This window comes from Lepisma saccharinum, chromosome 1, assembly GCF_977018435.1.
Source record: "Lepisma saccharinum chromosome 1, izLepSacc3.1, whole genome shotgun sequence".
Taxonomy (NCBI): Eukaryota; Metazoa; Arthropoda; class Insecta; order Zygentoma; family Lepismatidae; genus Lepisma; species Lepisma saccharinum.
Window position 1 is genome coordinate 61,259,137 of NC_139229.1, and position 19,575 is coordinate 61,278,711.

Below are 19,575 nucleotides of genomic sequence, written 5' to 3' on the forward strand. Positions count from 1 at the left end.
ATTACTTCAAAATCAACAGGACGACACGTTTTGGTGACGAATTGTCACTGGTGATGAAAAGTGGATGTTTCTACTATATTCTGCTGGTGCTAAGCAGTGGTTGCGGCCACGACAAGAAGCAATGCCACTTGTTCAAAGGGGACGATTTGAAAAGAAGGTCATGTGCCTATGGTGGAATATTGATGATGCAGTGTTCTCAGTGTTCTGGGAGCTCTTACCAGACGGTTGTGCTGTCGATGGGAACCTTTATGAAAATAACTGCAGCGGGTCCATGATGCTATGCTAAAAGAAGTACCCAACATTGATGCGTCAGAAGAGAGCCTTGTTGCAGGTCGATAACACTCAACGTCACCGGTCACGAATTGTTACCCACAAAATGCAGAACTTGAAGGGATTTATAAGTGTTGCCTCAACCACCATACAACCCTGATCTTGGGCCATCCTATTACCATTTGTTTCGCTCTCTCGTGCATTTCCTGCAAGGACGAAATTTCGACACATTGGATGCTGTGGAAACAGGTATGCGTGAGTTTTTGGCCTTGAAACCGGATGACACCTTGTGTTTCCAGCCTCAATGTCCATGTGCAAAAATGAACGAACATTTGACACCCTTGTACCATACTCAGGGATAGAAAAATTAAATCTAATTAAAGCACCAGCCCCTTTTCTCAGAAGCCAGTCCCTCCCCCCTCCAATATGATCTAAGAAAGCCATGAATCCAACTAAGATAAAGCTGTATATTTTTTAAATATGATCTTAATAATATTTAATTTATTAATTAATACAAGATTGGATTAAAAGTAATTAATGCATGCGTTGGAGCCATCTCTAAAGAAGGCTCAACTGGTAACCGCATAAATAACTATGCAATACATTATATGGCTGACTCTAACATATTGCTGCAGATTTTTAAATTTGGCTTGCAATGGTGCAAAAATTGATAGTGGCATGTTTATTATTCTGATTTAATGATAAACATGATACAAAAACACATACTGTACTCTTTATTTATAAAAAGTTAATGGAAATTTCCATAAGCAAACTCGAAATATTGAAAGTATATATTTTATTTAGCGCTGTGAATTTAAGAATTCAGGTTCCAGGTGAAAACTTAAGGTACCCTGTATTTTTTTTACCTCTGACCATACATATACCAGTCAATAATGGTTGATAGAATATTGATATTGGTTAAAACTTCAATCTAACCCTATTATGAAATTTTAATATCATACAATCTCACATTTCTCTTTAATATTTTATTTCTCAGGCCTTGTGGAGTCGTTTCCTTCCAGCTTATGACTCTTTGAAGAAAGAACTCGAAGCTGAAACAATTGGCGAAGTTCTACAAGTTGTAGTAAGCTTTGGCCAAGAAATACAACATATAGATAGAATGAGGTTAGTGTCTCTTGTAAATTAATTGAACATTGGTGTGAAGGTTATTCAGATACACATTTTGGTATGTTACATGCAAATGACATTCGTAATGTGTGATGGGAAAGAAAAGTATGTGTAATATTAATGCAAATTAGTCACCCTCTGTGTCAGAGCTGCTAATGAAGCACACTGCAAAGCAGGGTCCTAGTTTCAAATCCTAGGTATGGAATAAATGTTCATTCCGTTAATTAATATAGAGAAACAGAAAAGGGGAAAAAAATTACAGTGAAATTTGTGTTGAAGGCTTTCACAGATTTAAACAAATTAACTTTTTTTTTACTCTTTTACAGGACTTAAGTGGGCTATTAGGAAAAGAAACAAAAGTATATGTGCAAAACCATCTATAGTGTCATTTGATGTACATACTGTACACTGCTTGTCAATGGCCGAGCACGTTAAGTGGTTCTTGACTGATGCCAGCATGGGTGTTCTTCGTAAGTGTCCCTTTATCAGTTTCATGATATCACTCATCCTCATCTTCATGGTTAGTCAAAGTTGGCAGGGAAAATAGCAGTTAAGAAAAGTACAAAATACAAATGTGTTGTTACCACTATTGTTAGGCACTTTTATCATAGCTGGGTACCAGTTTTTGTATCCCTTCATTATATACGAGGGAGAATCAAATGAAAACCGCAATTAATTTTTTCCCACTATTTTAATGCAGGGATAATGTTTGATTGTACATTATTTTTCTATATAGTCCCCTCCCAATTCAATGCACTTACGCCATCGGATAGGTAGTGCTTCGATACAGCGTGAGAAAAATTATTTCGGTTGACTGTGTAGCCACTCGTGCACCGCCAATTGGACGTCTTCATCAGACTTGAACCTCTGCCCTCCAAGGTGCTCCTTTAATAGACCAAAGATGTCTGAATCAGATGGTGCCAAATCTGGTGAGTATGGAGGATGTGGTAGGCACTTGAAGCGTAGGTCATCGATGGTTTTCATGGTTGCACGAGCAGAATGAGGGTGGGCGTTATCATGTTGAAGCAAAACACCTGCACTCAGCAATCCCCTTCGCTTTGTGCGTATCGCTGGTCTCAAATGGTTCTTGAGAAGGTCGGTGTAGGTGGCACTAGTGACTGTCGTACGTGGGGGCATGTAGTGTTCCAGAATAGGACCTTTCTTATCCCAGAATAAAGTCAACATGACTGTCCCTGCAGAGGGCTGGCTGCGAAAGTTCTTCGGTTTCGGCGAAGATGAATTTCGCCATTCTTTGCTTGCACGTTTCGTCTCCGGTTGAAAATGATGCACCCAACTTTCATCCCCGGTGACAGTGTGAGCTAGTAAATCTTCACCCTCCTCTTCATAACGCCTCAGCAGCTTTTGAGATGCGTCAACCCGATGGACTTTCAGTTCCTGAGTCAGCTGTCGAGGAACCCACCTGCGGACACTTTTCTGTAGCGGAGTTCGTCATGCACTATTGGTTGTACTGAATCGAAACTCATATTCACCAAGGAAGCCATATCAGCCAGGGCGACATGCCAGTTTTCCTGAATAAGCCGATCTGCTGCGACTATGGACTCCTCTGTCCAGGCACGTATCCAGGAATTCCTTTGGGGGGGGGGGCTCAACACAATTTTTTTAAGGGGTATAGTAAGAACCTCACAATTGTATGTTCAAGACCAGTGGTGGCAATTGGGTTCCAAAACGGGGGGGGGGGGGGGTTGCGAAGGCCATTAAATCGTCGCCACTGTAAGGTTGTCATTTTAATCGGAACATTTTTTACCACTCGACTCTTCTGTTTCCATGCATTAACATTGTGTACCTGAACCATCTCAGTATGTGTGTTTGTCCATTTCTTCTCATCAGGCATAAAAACATCTATGGTGTCTTTGAGTGTTTTTACGAAGCTGTTACCCATACACGCGATGGACAATCCACTCGACAACGCGAGATTCAAATTGTGGGCTGCGAACTTAATTTAAAATCTCTACGCTTGTCTCCAGCTCTCGAATATTTCTCGCTGATTCGAGCCTGAACACCACTAACGTGTCATGTCCTCCCATGTTTGCAGCTCTTATAAAAGCCTAAACCCACCAAATTGTTCAGATTCAGGGCTTAGCACTCACAAGTGTTCAAAAATACCTGTCACAGCTTCCGCTGTCTTGTCATATATCGGCACGAAACAAAGGAAGTCTTCTCGAATACAGGTGGATCACGAAACAATTAATGCACAGTGAAAACCCTTCCGTTCCCAACACATCTAATGTTTCGTCTCCCAGTATGATCAAATGCTTACTCATTTATCTCCAGTGATGAGCCCAAGGGAGAGTTGGTGAGGTCATAACCCCATTTGACCCAGTATTCCTTTTTTTTAAAAAAATGGCAAAATGAGAACTGACCACCAAAAATAATCCCTCTTCCTTCCGAAAATCCTGGGCACGCCTCTCTTTATCTCGGACACATTTTTTAAAATCAACTCACCAGAAGTTTTTATCATTCCGTATTGGAGATTGAAGTAAGATGCGTTCTTCCTGCAGGATTGGATATGATCCTTTAGGGTGCTGTCGTCAGCCTGCCTTCACACCTAACCTTAACAAGGCCCTAATTTTCCATCCTTGTGACTTGGATTTTCAAGACTTAGGAAGGTTTCAGGGACACGCGATACATGTCAATTGGAATGGGCCAATCAACAGCAACGTTTTATACCGTAGAGACACAAAAGGCCTCACAAACCTAATCTTCAGGCGACATGGTGTGAAATCTCCCTTATTAGGCCACTGTCATTGTCACCTTGAAGTAGTAGCTTTTGTTGACGACAGAGGAAAAAAATTCTCCTCAACCGGTGGGAATGCTCCTCAGTTTTCTTCTCTCTCTCCTATATTTTCTGTGCTTGTTCACTATACAGGCAACACCTTACGATTTCATATACACAGGACATGTACCATGTAGACATTTTAACGAAAAATAGGTTGAAATCAAGAATGGCTAGATGGCTCAGTTGGTAGAGCCCTGATTCGGGTTCTGGTAGAGCCTGCAATTTCCGCCTAAAATGTCTACATATGCAACACCTTCTTGCTTTCACTTCTCGACATTCATAAAATTTTCGGCTGTCTCTTTATGGTAGTTATGTGTTTGAATGTGTTTCGAACCCAGTAAGCTTAAACAAAAGTATTTTTTTATACCATGAAATTCTCGGACTGCATATATACGAAATTAAGTTCTGGCAAAACTAAATCATCACTCAAAACTTTGATTTTCAGTTTATCCGTGCAGCTTATTTCTGTTTTAATAAACCACTCCAATATCCGGTACTGCTGAAATATTCACTTTAGAGAGAGAGAGAGAGAGAGATAGAGAGAGAGAGAGAGAGAGAGAGAGAGAAAGAAAGAAAGAGGCCTTGATCTCTTCGGCCCTAGACCCGAACTAGCACTACACTGAGGCCCCGGAAGTTCTGCTGTTGTCAATGTCTTCATTTTCGAATCACTATATCTTATAAAGCAACCAGTGGACGCTGACTGATCACTAATCGACTGTATGAATTGTCACACTTACCTCTGAAATCGCATTAACCAATTCTTTGTACAGATCAACCGAAAAATTGAATCCGCGTATTTATATCCTCATTATATTCTAGAACGTTCCGCAGAAAAAACGATTCATTAATATTGCCAGTAGTTGATCCCATCTCTCATTCAAGAACGTACCCTGTGCCGCCTTCCACAGATTACAAATTACAACGAATCGCCCTACGTGTGGGGCTACATTTGTTGTGCAGCTTCCAAATCCTGACAAGTCTCTACATAGTGCTCAAGTGCGATGCGACAACACAACACCGAAAGCGCAAGAAAAGTTTACGTGCAATGTTATCAACAACAGGGTTATATAACATTCTCCGTCTTGCCTCGATAATTGTTTATCTCCTTAAATCATCGTCACATTATTAAAAAAGCCATAAACCTAATTTTATCTAGTGTAAAATAAAAAAAAAATCCTCAGGGAGCGGGGGCTCGAGCCACCTCAACCCCACCTTGGATACGTGCTATTAACAATAACAGGGTTATAGAACATTCTCCGTCTTGTCTCAATAATTATTTCTCCTAAATTATCATCACATTATTCAAGAAGCCAAAATCCTAATTTTATCTAGTGTAAACAGAAAAAAATCCTGAAGGGGGCTCGAGCCTGCTGATTCCCACCTTGGATGCATGCTATTAACAATAACAGGGGTATAAAACATGCTGTCTTGCCTCGATAATTATTTCTCTCCTTACATTATTTTCATATTATTCAAGAAGCCAAAAACCTAATTTTATCTAACGTAAACTGAAAAATTTCGTGGGGATAGGGTCTAGCCCCCTGTGGCCCATCTTGGATACGTGATATTATCAATAACAGGGTTACGGAACATTCTCCGTCTTGCCTCGATAATTATTTCTCTCCTTAAATTATTGTCACATTACTTTATTTCACGCCACAAAACACAAAAACCTTATTTTATCTAGTGTAAACCTAAAACTTTGGGGGGGTTGAGCCCCCCAAGCCCCCCCCTCTGGATACGTGCCTGCCTCTGTCACAACTCACTGAGCCTGACCCGGATGGGGAGCATCAGTCAATAAAGTCGTACCTTCTGCAAATTTCTTGCACCAATCGTAGACTTGCCGCTGTGACAGACAGGCATCCCCATACTTCGTCTGCATGCTCCGATAAATATCAACCGGTTTCACACCTTCACTCCATAAAAATCAAATAACTCCACACTGTTCCTGCTTGGTGTAACTGCGTAGTGGTGCCACCATCTTGAATCAGCTGTTACTCACATCCAACCCCACCTACCGGCACTGCTTCGTACCACCAGGTCGGAAAGACATCAAGGACTGTGTCTGCAAATTTCCAAACGCCTAGAAAGAAAAATAGATTTTTAATGCCACTTTGCAGTTTTCATTTGATTCTCCCTCGCAATAATGTTGATTGCAACTGATTTTTTGGCCTCATTTGTCATGATGGAACCACAAGCCAGCAAGGAACAATTTCAGATGTAGGAACACATGAAAATAACTTGGTGCTAAGTCTGGTCTTTTTCTTATGGTTGTATTTTTTTTTCTCTGAATGTACAATTTTTGTATCATATCCTGGACCATACATTGATAGTGTTTTCAACCCTCAAATCTCAGTGTGGCCTCTATGGGGGCTACAGATTCTTCTGTAGTATAATTTACTTGTAGCATGGTCTGTAGTAAGCAAAACAAGGCATGACTCTCAATGCTATAATTAGTAGTTTCGGAGATAATAATTTTTCTTTCCTCATTGAAAACCACTTCACATTTGGTGCAAATATCAGGATAACAGCTTCATATTGTAAATGTAAATGTAAAATCTGGAAAATTCTTGTGATATGTTGCTTTTGGGAGCAATAATAATTGAATGTAAAATGAGGAGTTGCACTGTTTATATTTATTAGTGCTAAAAGTACATTTTAAGGAAAGTTGAGCTCTTCTTATAGTGCCATAATTTGGGATGCTATCAGTATCATCTTGTAACCATTACAGAGTTATCTGGATTATTATTTTCAAATATCTGGCAAACTTGTAAAGGTATGTGAATTTATTTTCCCCAAAATAAGTGCGAACCCTGATAATGCTTGGTAAAGTAAAATTATAACTATACTTTGCAATTTTGTTTTATTTGTTGCAGGTTGAAAGAATTAGGTGGTGGTACAATATTGGATATAGGAATTTACTGTGTCCAGTTTGCAACTTTTGTGTTTGGTAACTCTCAGCCAAAAGAGATTGTGGCCTTGGGACACTTAAATGAGCATGGCGTTGATGAAAGTATGAATGCAATATTTAGATATAGTGATGGGAAGTTGGCAACATTAGCATCACATTCTAGGGTGGATCTTCCAAACGAAGGACTGATCATTGGAACAAAAGGAACAATTAAGGTATGTGAACTTACAATAGGGTAGAATGTCTAATGTGTGAAAATTTTATGAGATTTTGCTTCATTTTTACTGGAAAATTAAAATGTAAAATTGGTGATTTCAGTGTACTTTTGGAACTTTATTTTTTATCTGATACTAACTCTTATGTTCTTACAATTAATTTTGTCCACCTCTGTGGTGGAGTGATTAGCACAGCATGCTCCAATGCTAGGGTCCGAAGTTCAAATCCCTGTCTGGGCATGGGTGTTCTTTGTGAGTGTCAGCATATCATCAGTCATCCTCACCTTCGCAATTAGTCGAAAAGGCAGAAAAGCAAAGTAAAATAAACCAAATCAATTAATCAATCATGACATCCATTTCACAACAAGGACCAAAGGTTCTGTGTTGAGATCTGAAGGTAAAAAGGTGAAGTTACCCTCGCACATTGCACCATGTCATTTTTTTGGGTGGGGGGGGGGGGTGTAATAGCCCCTTTTTCTCAGGGCCCAGCCTTTGTTTGTCAAATACAGGGAGTCCATAAAGTCCTGCAAAAAACTAAAACTCTATAACTTTTTAGCTGTTGCGTTTAACAATACACATTTTTTGGGTGAGAAGGGTGGAAGTTTAAAGTTTTGTTCTGGCCACACTGCTCAGTGACGCTTGCACTGGTAATCACGTGATCATGTGATTTAAGATGGCATCCATCCAGGAAAAGGCACAGTGCGTTCTGTTGTTTGCAGAGTTATAATCTTTTGTTTCAGTGCAGAGAAAGTTCCAGACAACATATGGGAAACCATCCACAGCAAATTCAAGTATCAAGAAATGGTATGAAAAGTTCAAGGCAACGGGAAGTATGACAGATTTGCCACGCAGTGGAAGGCCAGGATCGAGTGATGATGTGATTCAGTCAGTGCAGGACAGCATGGGCCGGAGTCCAATGCTACAGACATTCCTTGTGCCAGAACTTAATAGTTTAGGCATCATCAATGACGTCCACATGCAACAAGATGGGGCGCCGCCGCATTTTGTCCTTGAAGTTCGGCAGTTTCTTAACGAACAATTTCAAGGTAGATGGATTGGCCGAAGAGGGCCCACACCTTGGCCTGCAAGATCGCCAGACTTGTCACCTTGCGATTATTGGTTTTGGGGACATGTAAAGACCGAGGTGTATTCACAGAAACCAGGTAATCTGGATGACCTAAAAGAAAAAAATAAGATGTGATTCTGAATATCCCAGGAGAGCACCGTCAGCACGCAATTCTCGGTTTCACGAAAAGACTGCAACAGTGTTTGGACGTGATGGTGCACAATTGGAGGTTTGGCGATGAAAATAACAAGCAGGAAATAAACTTTGAACCTTTCTGTAAATACACACAAAATATTTTGTTAATAAACTTAATAGTTTTCAAGTTATAGAGTTTTAGTTTTTTGCAGGACTTTATGGACTCCCTGTATATCTAAGAAAGCCGTGAATCCAACTAAGATAATGCTACAAATTTTGGGCCCTCCCGCAAAATATTATTAAATGCCCCATCTATATAAAATACCCTAACTTGCGAAAGGAAATGCCAAAGGTTTTGCTGTTTTTCAGTTTCTTCAGAGAGACAGACAGAGAGGGAGGGAGGGAGGGGGGGAGAGAGAGAGACAGAGAGAGAGAGAGGGAGGTGGGGGGGGAAAGATTTTATTTAACATCGCTTTTCTGCCACTTACGAATCACGAAGCTTACGCTGAGTGATGATAGGATGAAATTGATAGGAACACTCACAAGGAACAGCCATTTCCAAGCGGGGATTCCAACACGTGTGATTACCACTCTGCCACGGAGGTTGGTATACCTCTGGAGAGCTTGGCAGAATTGTATTACGCTTCTCGTGCATAGATAACTTTTGCAAAATCATGCACAGATGAAACTTTTGGTAAGTCACTTTTGTTAAGAGACTATTCAGCTGAGAATGATGGACTAATACATCTTTCATAATTTTTCTGTAATTGCTCTGCTTTTGCTATCAGTTCGTCATGCGTTGGGTTAGGTTTAATGGCCCCCTAGTGAACAGTAATTAAGTCATATTCACGGGATTTTTGTCCCTTAGTACACTGTGTTGGAATATTAGTAAGACCTGTTTCACCGCATAACTCATATGTACGCGTACAGTACAATCTCAACTAGTAGGCCCACACCAAAGAGCTAGGGAATATAAAACTCACAGTTAGAAATAAATCAATGCTTAGTTTGTGGTATGGAGCATTTAACAGAAGTTATAAACCAAAAACTACGGCATCTTAGCCAATTTAAAATTAATAACAAATCCTTGAACCGTACAATATTCAGGTGGTCTTTTCTTTGCTTTGCGGTGCTGGGAAATTTATTTACTATACGTTTGTTGTTTTACATACACATATTTGAGTATATAAAGGACATGACAAGGGTCCCCTAAAGACTTGCTCATCCTCTCCCCCCCCCCCCTGCACCCTGCACTGCGGGGTCTTGTGGTTTATAGATCCGGCACTGAATATGATCTTAAAACATTTAATTTATTAATTAATACAAGATTGGGTTAAATGTAATTAATTCTTGCACCAAGAGTGTCATTCCTAAAGAAAACTCAAGTTGTAACTGCATGAATAATTATGTAATACTTAATATTTGCCCTACTCTATCATAGCACCACAGATTTTAAAATTCAGCTAGCAACAGTGAAACAATTTGTAATACCATGTACAGAAAAGACACAAATATTAAAGAACACATACTGTACTCGTTATTAAAAAACGTAATGAAATTTCTATAAGCAAACTCGAGATATTAAAAAAAGAATAATTTTTTAACAGTGAATTTGAACATTGAGACACCATGCGACTGATTGTCGTGTATTTTTCTACCCCTGCCCCCAGGTGCCAATTTATTTGAGGCTGGCTAAACCCCAGAGCTTCTTTATGCAAGTATAAGGCTGGAAATATCTGACTGACCTTAGATCACCCATGCCAGGAATTGAACTGAGTTTCTCACTTGGCAGTCTGATCCCCTACCGACTACACCACTGCAGCTCCCATGCACATCTTAGCTAGAGCTTTACTTCATAGTTGGCTGAGGTAAATATGGTTAGAGGGAAAGTCTTGCATTTTCACACTGCTGGTTTTGTTAGGTTGATTTTGAAGGGCCACTTCTTTCATTAACTGAGGTTGAAGGGTCTAGGATGGAGATAGTAGCGCATATCTGCTTTGTTTACTTGAACTTCTGCCATCTGTCAGTGCTGATGGATGTTCATTGCTAAGTTGAAGCATCTGCTGTGCTGTGCTGCTCAATACGGTGCAGTTTGAGCTCCTTGCAGACACACAGCCCCTCCTCCTCTCCCCCAAAATCCTACAAATATCTAATTTAAGTATTGTATAGTGGTAATTAATTTTACTTTCTTAGTGGGATTAAACCACTCACTTTTTTGCCTTTAAATGGTGGGTGATGATAAGTGAGTGCCCCACCCCTCCCCAAAATAAAAATCTGGCTACGGGCCTTGCTCCTTGGGTTTGTGATTGAAGATTGTGTAGCAGGTTTGCATTTCTTTTGTCTGGTTGTCTAGAATCTTTCAGAGTACCATCTCCATCCATCGATTCTGCAATGTGTGTTTCCGAAGCCAGTGGTCCTTTAAAATAATCAGACCTGAACGAAAAACAACAACATGGAAATACAAAACTTTACCTACACAATAAAGCATAAATATTGAAAGTTTTCATTCCTTACATGCTAAATAACAAAAATACAATTACCATAGTTGTAGGTTTAGTTCCCCCTACTTTCAGAAGTGAATGGACGTGTTAGATGTCCCGCCGGCCCCCGTGGCAGAGTGGTTAGCACATTGCGCTACGACACCAGGGGTCCTGGGTTTGAATCCCGGCCTGGGCATGGATGTTTGTGAGTGTCCATTCATCAATTTCATCATGTCATCACTCATCCCCATCTTCACAAATTAGCCAAAAGAGGCACAAAAAGCAAAGTAAAATAAAGCAATCAATCGTTGTTAGATTTCCCAATAATAAACCCAATGCTCTGCAACATTTAGGTGTCATACATGTGTCAACAATCATATTTTTGTGTTACTGTTATGCTTCCAAACTGTGTAGTTATTCCATGTGTGTTTCACTTCATTGACCTGCATTGGCAGTTCCGAGGTTCAATGTCAGGTGGAGGCACATGGTGGTTCAGATTCCACTTCAAACTAGTCCCGATTAGCCTATATGTGCATAAAGTGGACTTAAAACAAAAACCTAAACTCAAGCCAGAACAATGGCAATAGTAAAACAATGCCTGCACGTTGACACTTTTATTGTGCAGTTTGCAACAATGAGTACATCAACAGAGCTTGCCACTGGCAAATGACTAGTTCGGCTCCTACCAATTGGATAACTTTTTCCTCCATGTAAATTAACCTCTTATTTGGTTGTTCAAGGTTGCCTGTTTCTATTTTCAAGCAAACATAGTGGTGGGTCATAAATATTTTGTCAACATGCTATAAGAGGGTGTCAGTCTAGGGTCAACTTAGAGGCTTACAAGTTGATTTTGTCGAGGTAATAGGGAAAAATGAAAAATTAGAAGTCAAAAAGCAAGTATTTTGCAACTATAATACTGTAGCTAACTTAACTGCTTTCATTGGTTGGAAAATCATTGTTTCTTTGCGTATCATCAATATTTCCAAATACATATTGTGTTTAAATTACACGCCTTGCAAACTTGCTTTTCTGATCACTCCTCCTGTATCTCATCATGATATACAGGGTTAGTCAAAATTATGTTAACATTAAATGGAACAAACCAATCCATTAGTGTTAACATAATTTTGACTAACCCTGTATATGTTGATATATACTACTATCATTGTATTAAATTTCATTTAATTTATTTCATTAATTTCATTAAGGTGTCAAGTCCATTTTGGGCTCCTACAAACCTGATAACTCCAGGGAGAACGAGGGACTTCTACCTACCTACAGCATCACAACCTTTTAATTTTGTTAATAGTGCTGGTTTGAGGTATGAAGCAATGGAGGTGCGTCGATGTCTTTTACAAGGTATATCTATGTTATTTTTCATAATCAGTTCAATTATTCGTAGTTATTAATTTCAGGTAATTACAGTGGAACCTCAATTTTACATTTTACAGGGGACCAAACTCAAAAAAAAAACTTTAAATGAGGAAAAATGTAAAATCGAGGAAAATTTTGTACAACATTTTTCTATGTTGGGACTATCAAGATTGAATGTATCGTACAAACACCCGTTTCTTTAGCTTAAGGGATCGTAAATAGGCTATGTGAAAGCCTGATATTCGAAGTTAATTGGCTGCGAGAGGTGTATGTTAAAGGGGGGGGGGGGGTATAACTCTGAGGAGCTATGTCAACACTCGACCAAGCAAGGGGCTTGCACCTTGAAATAAGAACTACACTCACAAATAAATTTGAATGCTTCAATTGACTGGTCTGGCAGGGGTGTGAGAGAATGATAGACAAGGATTTAGGAACGTTCGTTACCTGTAGATCTTGAAGTGATGATCAACTCACTGGTTCGTAGATGAAACACTGATGAAACTCTCCTGAAATAAAAGTTCTTTCCAATAGCGTACTACTTCTCGCTGTAACTCCTTTAGTGCCGGTCGATAATCCGACTATAAGCTGGAGGAAACAACTATTCACACCATAACTTTCTTAGTTCAACTGTTTGTATAATTCCGAGGCTACGACTGTGCACGTGATAGATTTCAGATACCGACTGGGGGGAGAAATATTCTCTCGAGCTATTTAATTGAAATTCGAACTTTCGGCCGTTGATAACGGCACTTTCAGTGTAAAGCTGTGTTTGCATTATCTTTTCTGCGATTCCGGAAGAATTCGTATCAGCGGATTTTTACATCCGCTGAAGATCGCATCCAGCTTCTTTCATACTCGGGCCCTTTTTATGAGGTGATTAGACTATAGGGCTATGGTGCCCGGGGTCCTGGGTTTGAGTCATGCCTTGGGCATGATACGGTATAATGTGGGAAAATGGAAAATATGGGGTTCCACTGTGGAAACGTCTTTGATCAGCGTTATTAAAAACAACCCGTCTTTCTCCCTTCTTCCCTGTGATCATCATTATCATCCTTCATCATTTCCAGTGTCTTGCTTGGTCATGTGAAAGTCAAGCCTCACCATTGTTTTTATTCGTCCACTAGTCCTGTCTTTCTGCTGTGCGCCAACCACTCTCTTCTTACTCTCTCCACTACCTGGTCTTTAGACTGACATCTTGTTATTCCTTTGTCCTTTTTCCCCACTCATTCTTTTCTTTTTCTGATGCCCCATGCACTTCTTATGTTGAGATAACTTCAGTAGTGCCTGATCTACCTCCAATGTTCCCATTCCATCCTGCTTTTCTATGTGCCATGTAAAAAGTTAAGGGTGGCCAACTTCAAAGATGCCCGCAAATTGTTCATGACCATATTCATTCAATTTGTTGGACTTTGTTGGACAATTTGAAGTTCAAGAAACAAAACTAAGTAAAGAATTCCCTCCTTAACATCACAACTACAAAAACACGTGTGTAGGATGTAGAATAGAAGTTAATTAAAATGGGGAGAAAAGCACATATCTTTGAACTTGATTGTGTTGGTGAAATCAGCTGTTGGCAAGATTAAAAAATGGTGGCCACCCATTTTGCAGTTGGTTTACTTCTGTAGAACAATTTAAACTCAGGAAAACTCTGCTTTAACATTAAATATATTTTTTTGATCGAATTAATTGACATGTTTATTCATACTTAAACTTGAAATTTGAAAAGTATTGGCATCATTTTGTAGCATTTAACAAAAATATCTCCATAATGTTGCAAACTTGAAGTTAAAGGCTCAGATATTTTTAGTAAGGTATTTTATTACTACAATTTCTTTAAAACTATCACTGCATAAGTAATGGGTGAGATATTAAAATCACTTCTCGTATTGCCACATCTCTCATTGTCCGTGAAATATCCCTCCAGCCAAAAATCTATGTGTGAATTTAATTAGTTCCATCTTTGCTATAAACTGTTCCCAAGTGAACAGAATAAGCCATGGTAAACCTGCAGTTAGACTAAATCTTATTGGAACGGAGCTCTTCATTCACAGATTTTGGTGTACTTGTTTTTATATGTAGGTCTGCTGGAAAGTCCAAAAATGCCACATTCCGAGTCATTGCTGATTGCAGACCTCATGGACCAGCTGAAGGCAAAACTAGGAGTTGTGTATCCAGAGGACTTACATTCAAATGAAAAGATGGGTCTGCGATATGAATCATTCAAGTAAAAAATATTTTGTTCATCCTTCACAGTCAAAATGAACAATTTTGTGGTAAACAATCATTAATGTGTTCTTTCCATGCTTTTGTATTTTGGAAGATAAAAAAAAAGATTGATCATCAGTCTTTATGTGATACAGCTATTTTTCTTTTTGATTAATTAGAGTCGTAATGTTTTTATTATAATATGGAAAATATCACTTGACCAGAGTTTGAAATGTTAGACTTATATACAGAAGGATCACAGATTGATTACAATTTTCAGAAGCCTGGTTCCTGAAGAGTGGGTGTGTTGTGACTTTTTCTGAATTTTGACATAAAAGTACATGTATATGATTTTATTTTCTCCACTAAAACATCTCTGATTATGAAAGGATATTCAATTTCAGTTGTACATGTGTCAGATGACGTATAGTATCACATAATTGTTATCCTCTTTTTTATTTAAAAAAAAAGCTAAGTGGTGACTTTTCACTTTTTGGGCAGTCTGTTGTGAGCTAAGACATGTCTGTTTTAGATAATTTGTAGAAAATGAGCAAAATATGACACTTTGGCTACACCAAGGTTAAATTAAATTTAGTAAGATAGTAAGACGTAGCTCTATGATGAATAAATCCTCTTGGGCTATTTTCCAGGTCAATGCTGGAACAGTTTCCAAGCTTTCGAGGGCTAATTTCACTCTTATCTTCAGGGTAGAAGTGACATACCTAGACCGACTTCATGGCACTATGACTTATGTTCAAACACAAGTTAATGCTTTTTGGCTTAGCAGGGCAATGTAGCATCTTGAAACATTCCAATACTTCATCAAATGTAAGTCCACTACTTAGTTGCTATCATTTTTATTTCTTTATTAATCAGTAATTCTGTGACGTGCTTCAAAGATATCGAACTTTGAGAATATAGTTGATTTCTGATGATTTATGGCAAAGTTAAGACTATAATACCTTAGTTAAAGGATAACTAATTTATACTTGACATGATGGTGACTAGCTTTGAATGAACTAGTTCATAAATTTAAACAATCTTCACAAATTACAAATATTGTGAAATTGCATTTGATTACGCATTTCCCTTGACTTTGTAAGTATACATAAATTGTAAACTAAACCAAACTGAACTCCATGGGCTTCCTAGCAGCTTTTTCATTATGTGAGATGTGGTCAGTGCATCGAATTCTGTTGCCACTGTTCTAAGCCTTTGAGACTAGAGCCTGCTACTTTTTTTTTCCCAATAGCTCCCCAATTGCCATCATCATGCTGGTCAAATTTTGTGTGTTCCTACTTTGAATCAAACGTGGGACCGCTTGCACCAAAGCTGAGAGTGATAACTATTTACCCATTTGGTAGCGCACATGAACATTAATAATCTGGAAAATAGGATCAAGTAATATTTCGGATATCCTTTGTATTTCTGGTGGATAAAAGTGTGTTTCCACTGTATCTTACCCATTTAGAGAAACAGAATATGAATAAACTTAAGTTCAATCCCTGTTAAGTCATAATTTTTCAGTAAGTTACAAACTTTTTGTCATTTGCGCTAAAAGAAACAATTTCTCCATTCATTTTTATCATTATTTTGTATGTACCATACAATCCATCCATCCATACATACAGGAAAACCTCGTTAATACGAAGTTCAAGGGACCAAAAAATGTCAACTTCGTATTAAACGACTTCGAGTTATCCAAACTTTTCAAGATGGCGCCTGTTTTCAGGTGTAAATAAAGTAGAGTATAAATTAGCCCCACAAAGGATATTTTATACTTGGTGGTAGCTCAAAAAATAAGCTTTATATGTACTATATAATAATATTGTACGTTTTAAAGGAAGTGTAAAAAATGTTACACAAAATGAGAACACGGAGCTTAACGCGGACACAAAGATTACAAGGAGTCGGTTAACACCATTTATCCTGCCTAGTTTAACAACCGGTTATGCACGGGATGCATGTTGTGGCAAAAGTCTTATAAAAAACTGTATTTTCTTTTAATTGTGCAAAGTTGTTGCTCTTCCACGAAATTCTTAGTTCATAAGAAACCCGTTTGCACGGAGACCTACGGAAAAGAAAACAATCTCGTTTATTGCAAGAAGTGGGTCTTGACAGTAGTCACACGCGAGCAAGAGACGGGAGATAATCAAACAGAATGAATATTGGATTTTATGTACTAGAACATTGTCCGTTACAGGATTAACTGGTAAGAGAAGATTCTCTTGGGAGAGAACACAACCTTTCCCTGGCACAAAACAAAACAAAAAAATCGGGCCTGTAAATTTCATTCTGGTTCGGCTGTCTAAAACACATCGTAAAAAAAAGTCACGTATTCTTTGCTTCAGTTAACTTCATATTCGCCCCCCTCCCCTTTTTCAGGGAGCAGTCCAAACTCTTCCTCAACTTGCATTGTAATCAACTCTGAAAAAGTAAACACACAACTTGCGATGTTTGCACCCAATGTGTATCCTAGGACACATTAAACAGTGCCGCACTCGATAATCACTCTGGTTTGGATCCCACTTTAAACTGTATATTTAGTCCCGCTTAGTTCAGCAGTAAAAAATGAACTAAAAACAAGTTTTACGAAACTTGAAACTTGCGTATTATTCAGATTAATCGACAATTTATTGTAGGATTCAGGAGTATTCTGGAGGTCAAACACTCGTTCCGCCAAAACCTTTCCTCTCGTATTCCTACATTGAGCATTGCGGTTTTTTTTTAACAGCAGCACGCTAATGGTTCTGAAGAAAAGCGGGGATTATATGGCTTTGGGAGATTCAAAACAATGAAGCAATGAAGCTTATTCCTTCCCACTGGATGAGTCATTGCAGTTATCAGCAAGCGAGAGCTTTCCAGACGCTAGACTAAACACTGGCGCCAGCTGCAGGGTAAACACAATGAGACCGGCTGGAAGTTAGAGCAGCAGGTGGCAGAAGGTAAATCATCGGCATTTTAAAGATAAGGCAGTTGTCGAAGACCGAACTTCTATCAGCAGTGTGAAAAATCACATTACCATGCACACCAGTGGCGGATAATGAGCTGTTGTAGGAAAAGGAAGGGGGTCAGTTTTCTTTTACTTATCATGCGGTTTTTGTTCGTTTTAAAGAAGGTTTTCAGAACTGTTTCCTTTTTATTAGACGCCAAAGGAGCCGGTGTGCGCACACGAGCAAGAATATCGTGGCCGAAACACTTAGCAACGGACCCCCCCCCCCCCCCCCCCCAACGTTTGCTGATAGATAAAGGGGAGAAGTCACTCAGACAACAAAACACTGTTTTGGCAAATTTTATGACCGGCACAGTTTGGAAACGTATGAAGCGGGAAACTGGAGTTGCAACATACGTAAGATCGATGTCAACTTTTGCGGGAAACCTAGATGACAACGCATTAAGCGGGTTGACGATCTTTAGTTGGCCCATGCGGCTTTGATTATCTGTAACAGTTTCCCTTTTTTTATGAAGGTCTACAGGGCACAAAGAACACGCTTTTAATGAAAGTGGTTACCGGACGTTGTCTGCTACCAGGCCAAAAGTTGCTCGCTCACGGGAAATTGCTGTATCTCGAGCTCAGAGCTAGACAGATTGGTGAGACTTCCAGGCGCCACGCGTCTTGTATTTTGGAACATTCGTGCGATCTTATCTTGCATTTCTCATCTGGCACTGGTGAATATTTCCAAGGTGGCGCATTCAGCGGGGAAAGAGCTTGACCTCCCATGCACATTGACAAAGAATGTCAATGTCCAGCGGGCATTTCGGGCTGCTTCCCTCGAGTTGTCAGCAGCTCTTAGGACAAGGAAACATGTCAAGGTCAAGTTAAAATAACGTCCAAGCTCTCTCCACATTCGATCTTCTCTTGTCGACTTACGCAGGTGTCTACTTCGAATTAAGCGAAACCAGTTTTGCGGAAGAGTCTTGTAAACAACTTCGTATTAAAAATTATCCGTATTTCGATTTATCCGTACTGAAATACATTATAAATCCTATCTTATCGGCTGGGGAATGGGAAGAACTTCGGATTAAAGGGTACTTCGTATTAACCAATATCGTATTAACGAGGTTTTCCTGTACATACATTCCATATTGATATTGCAATCATACCAAGCTTACATTTTTTTATTATTATTATTTTTTTTGCTGAAATAATAAATTCTTGACATTATTTTCAAAATTGTATCAAATTATTCCAGCTGATGTTAGTGAATGTAACTAAATGTGTGGTTGCAATGTTTCTGACAGAAACTGCCCTTTTCACAAACAATTAAATGTGTGATTTCAATATTTCTGACAGACTGCCCTGGTGAAGGTAACTAAATGTGTGATTTCAATGTCTGTGAGAAATACTGTTCTGGTGACAGGGTAACTAAATGTGTGATTGTAGTGTTTCTAACAGACTGCCTTCGATGTTTCTGACATACTTTGCCCTGGTGACAGAGGAACTAAATGTGTGATTGCAATGTTTGTAACAGAGACTGGCCTGTATAAAGAACTAAATGTGTGATTGTCATGTTTCTGATATACTTTGCCCTGGTGACAGAGGAGCTAAATGTGTGATTTCAATATTTCTGACATACTCTGCCATGGTGACAGTGTAACGAAATGTGTGATTGCAATGTTTCTGACATATTCTGCCCTGGTGACAGAGTAACTAAATGTGCAATTGAAATGTTTGTAACAGAGACTGCCCTGGTTATAAACAACTAAATTTGTGATTGCAGTGTTTCTGATATACTCTGCCATGGTGACAGAGTAACTAAATGTGTGATTTCATTGTTTCTGGTATACTCTGCCCTGGTGACAGAGTTACTAAATGTGCAATGTTTGTAACAGAGACTGGCCTGGTTATAAAGAACTAAATGTGTGATTGCAATGTTTCTGACATATTCTGCCCTGGTGACAGAGTAACTAAATGTGCGATTGCAATGTTTGTAACAGAGACATCTGGTTATAAAGAACTAAATGTATGATTGCAGTGTTTCTGATATACTCTG

The 19,575-nt window shown here is 39.0% G+C and overlaps 1 protein-coding gene across 2 annotated transcripts in view; it reads left to right on the plus strand.

The window, feature by feature from the left end:
* LOC145995417 (trans-1,2-dihydrobenzene-1,2-diol dehydrogenase-like) overlaps window positions 1-16,265 on the plus strand; it is a 43,806-nt gene extending 27,541 nt beyond the window's left edge. Inside the window, exons 4-7 of one of the 2 annotated variants that reach the window (XM_083131993.1) lie at window positions 1,268-1,395; window positions 7,072-7,321; window positions 12,211-12,361; window positions 14,456-16,265. In XM_083131993.1, coding sequence (XP_082988119.1) covers window positions 1,268-1,395; window positions 7,072-7,321; window positions 12,211-12,361; window positions 14,456-14,604 — 678 coding nt within the window. In that variant the 3' untranslated portion in view covers window positions 14,605-16,265. The remainder of the gene's footprint in view (window positions 1-1,267; window positions 1,396-7,071; window positions 7,322-12,210; window positions 12,362-14,455) is intronic. The other variant, XM_083131992.1, reaches the window with a different exon arrangement.
* Window positions 16,266-19,575: the final 3,310 nt, after the last annotated feature.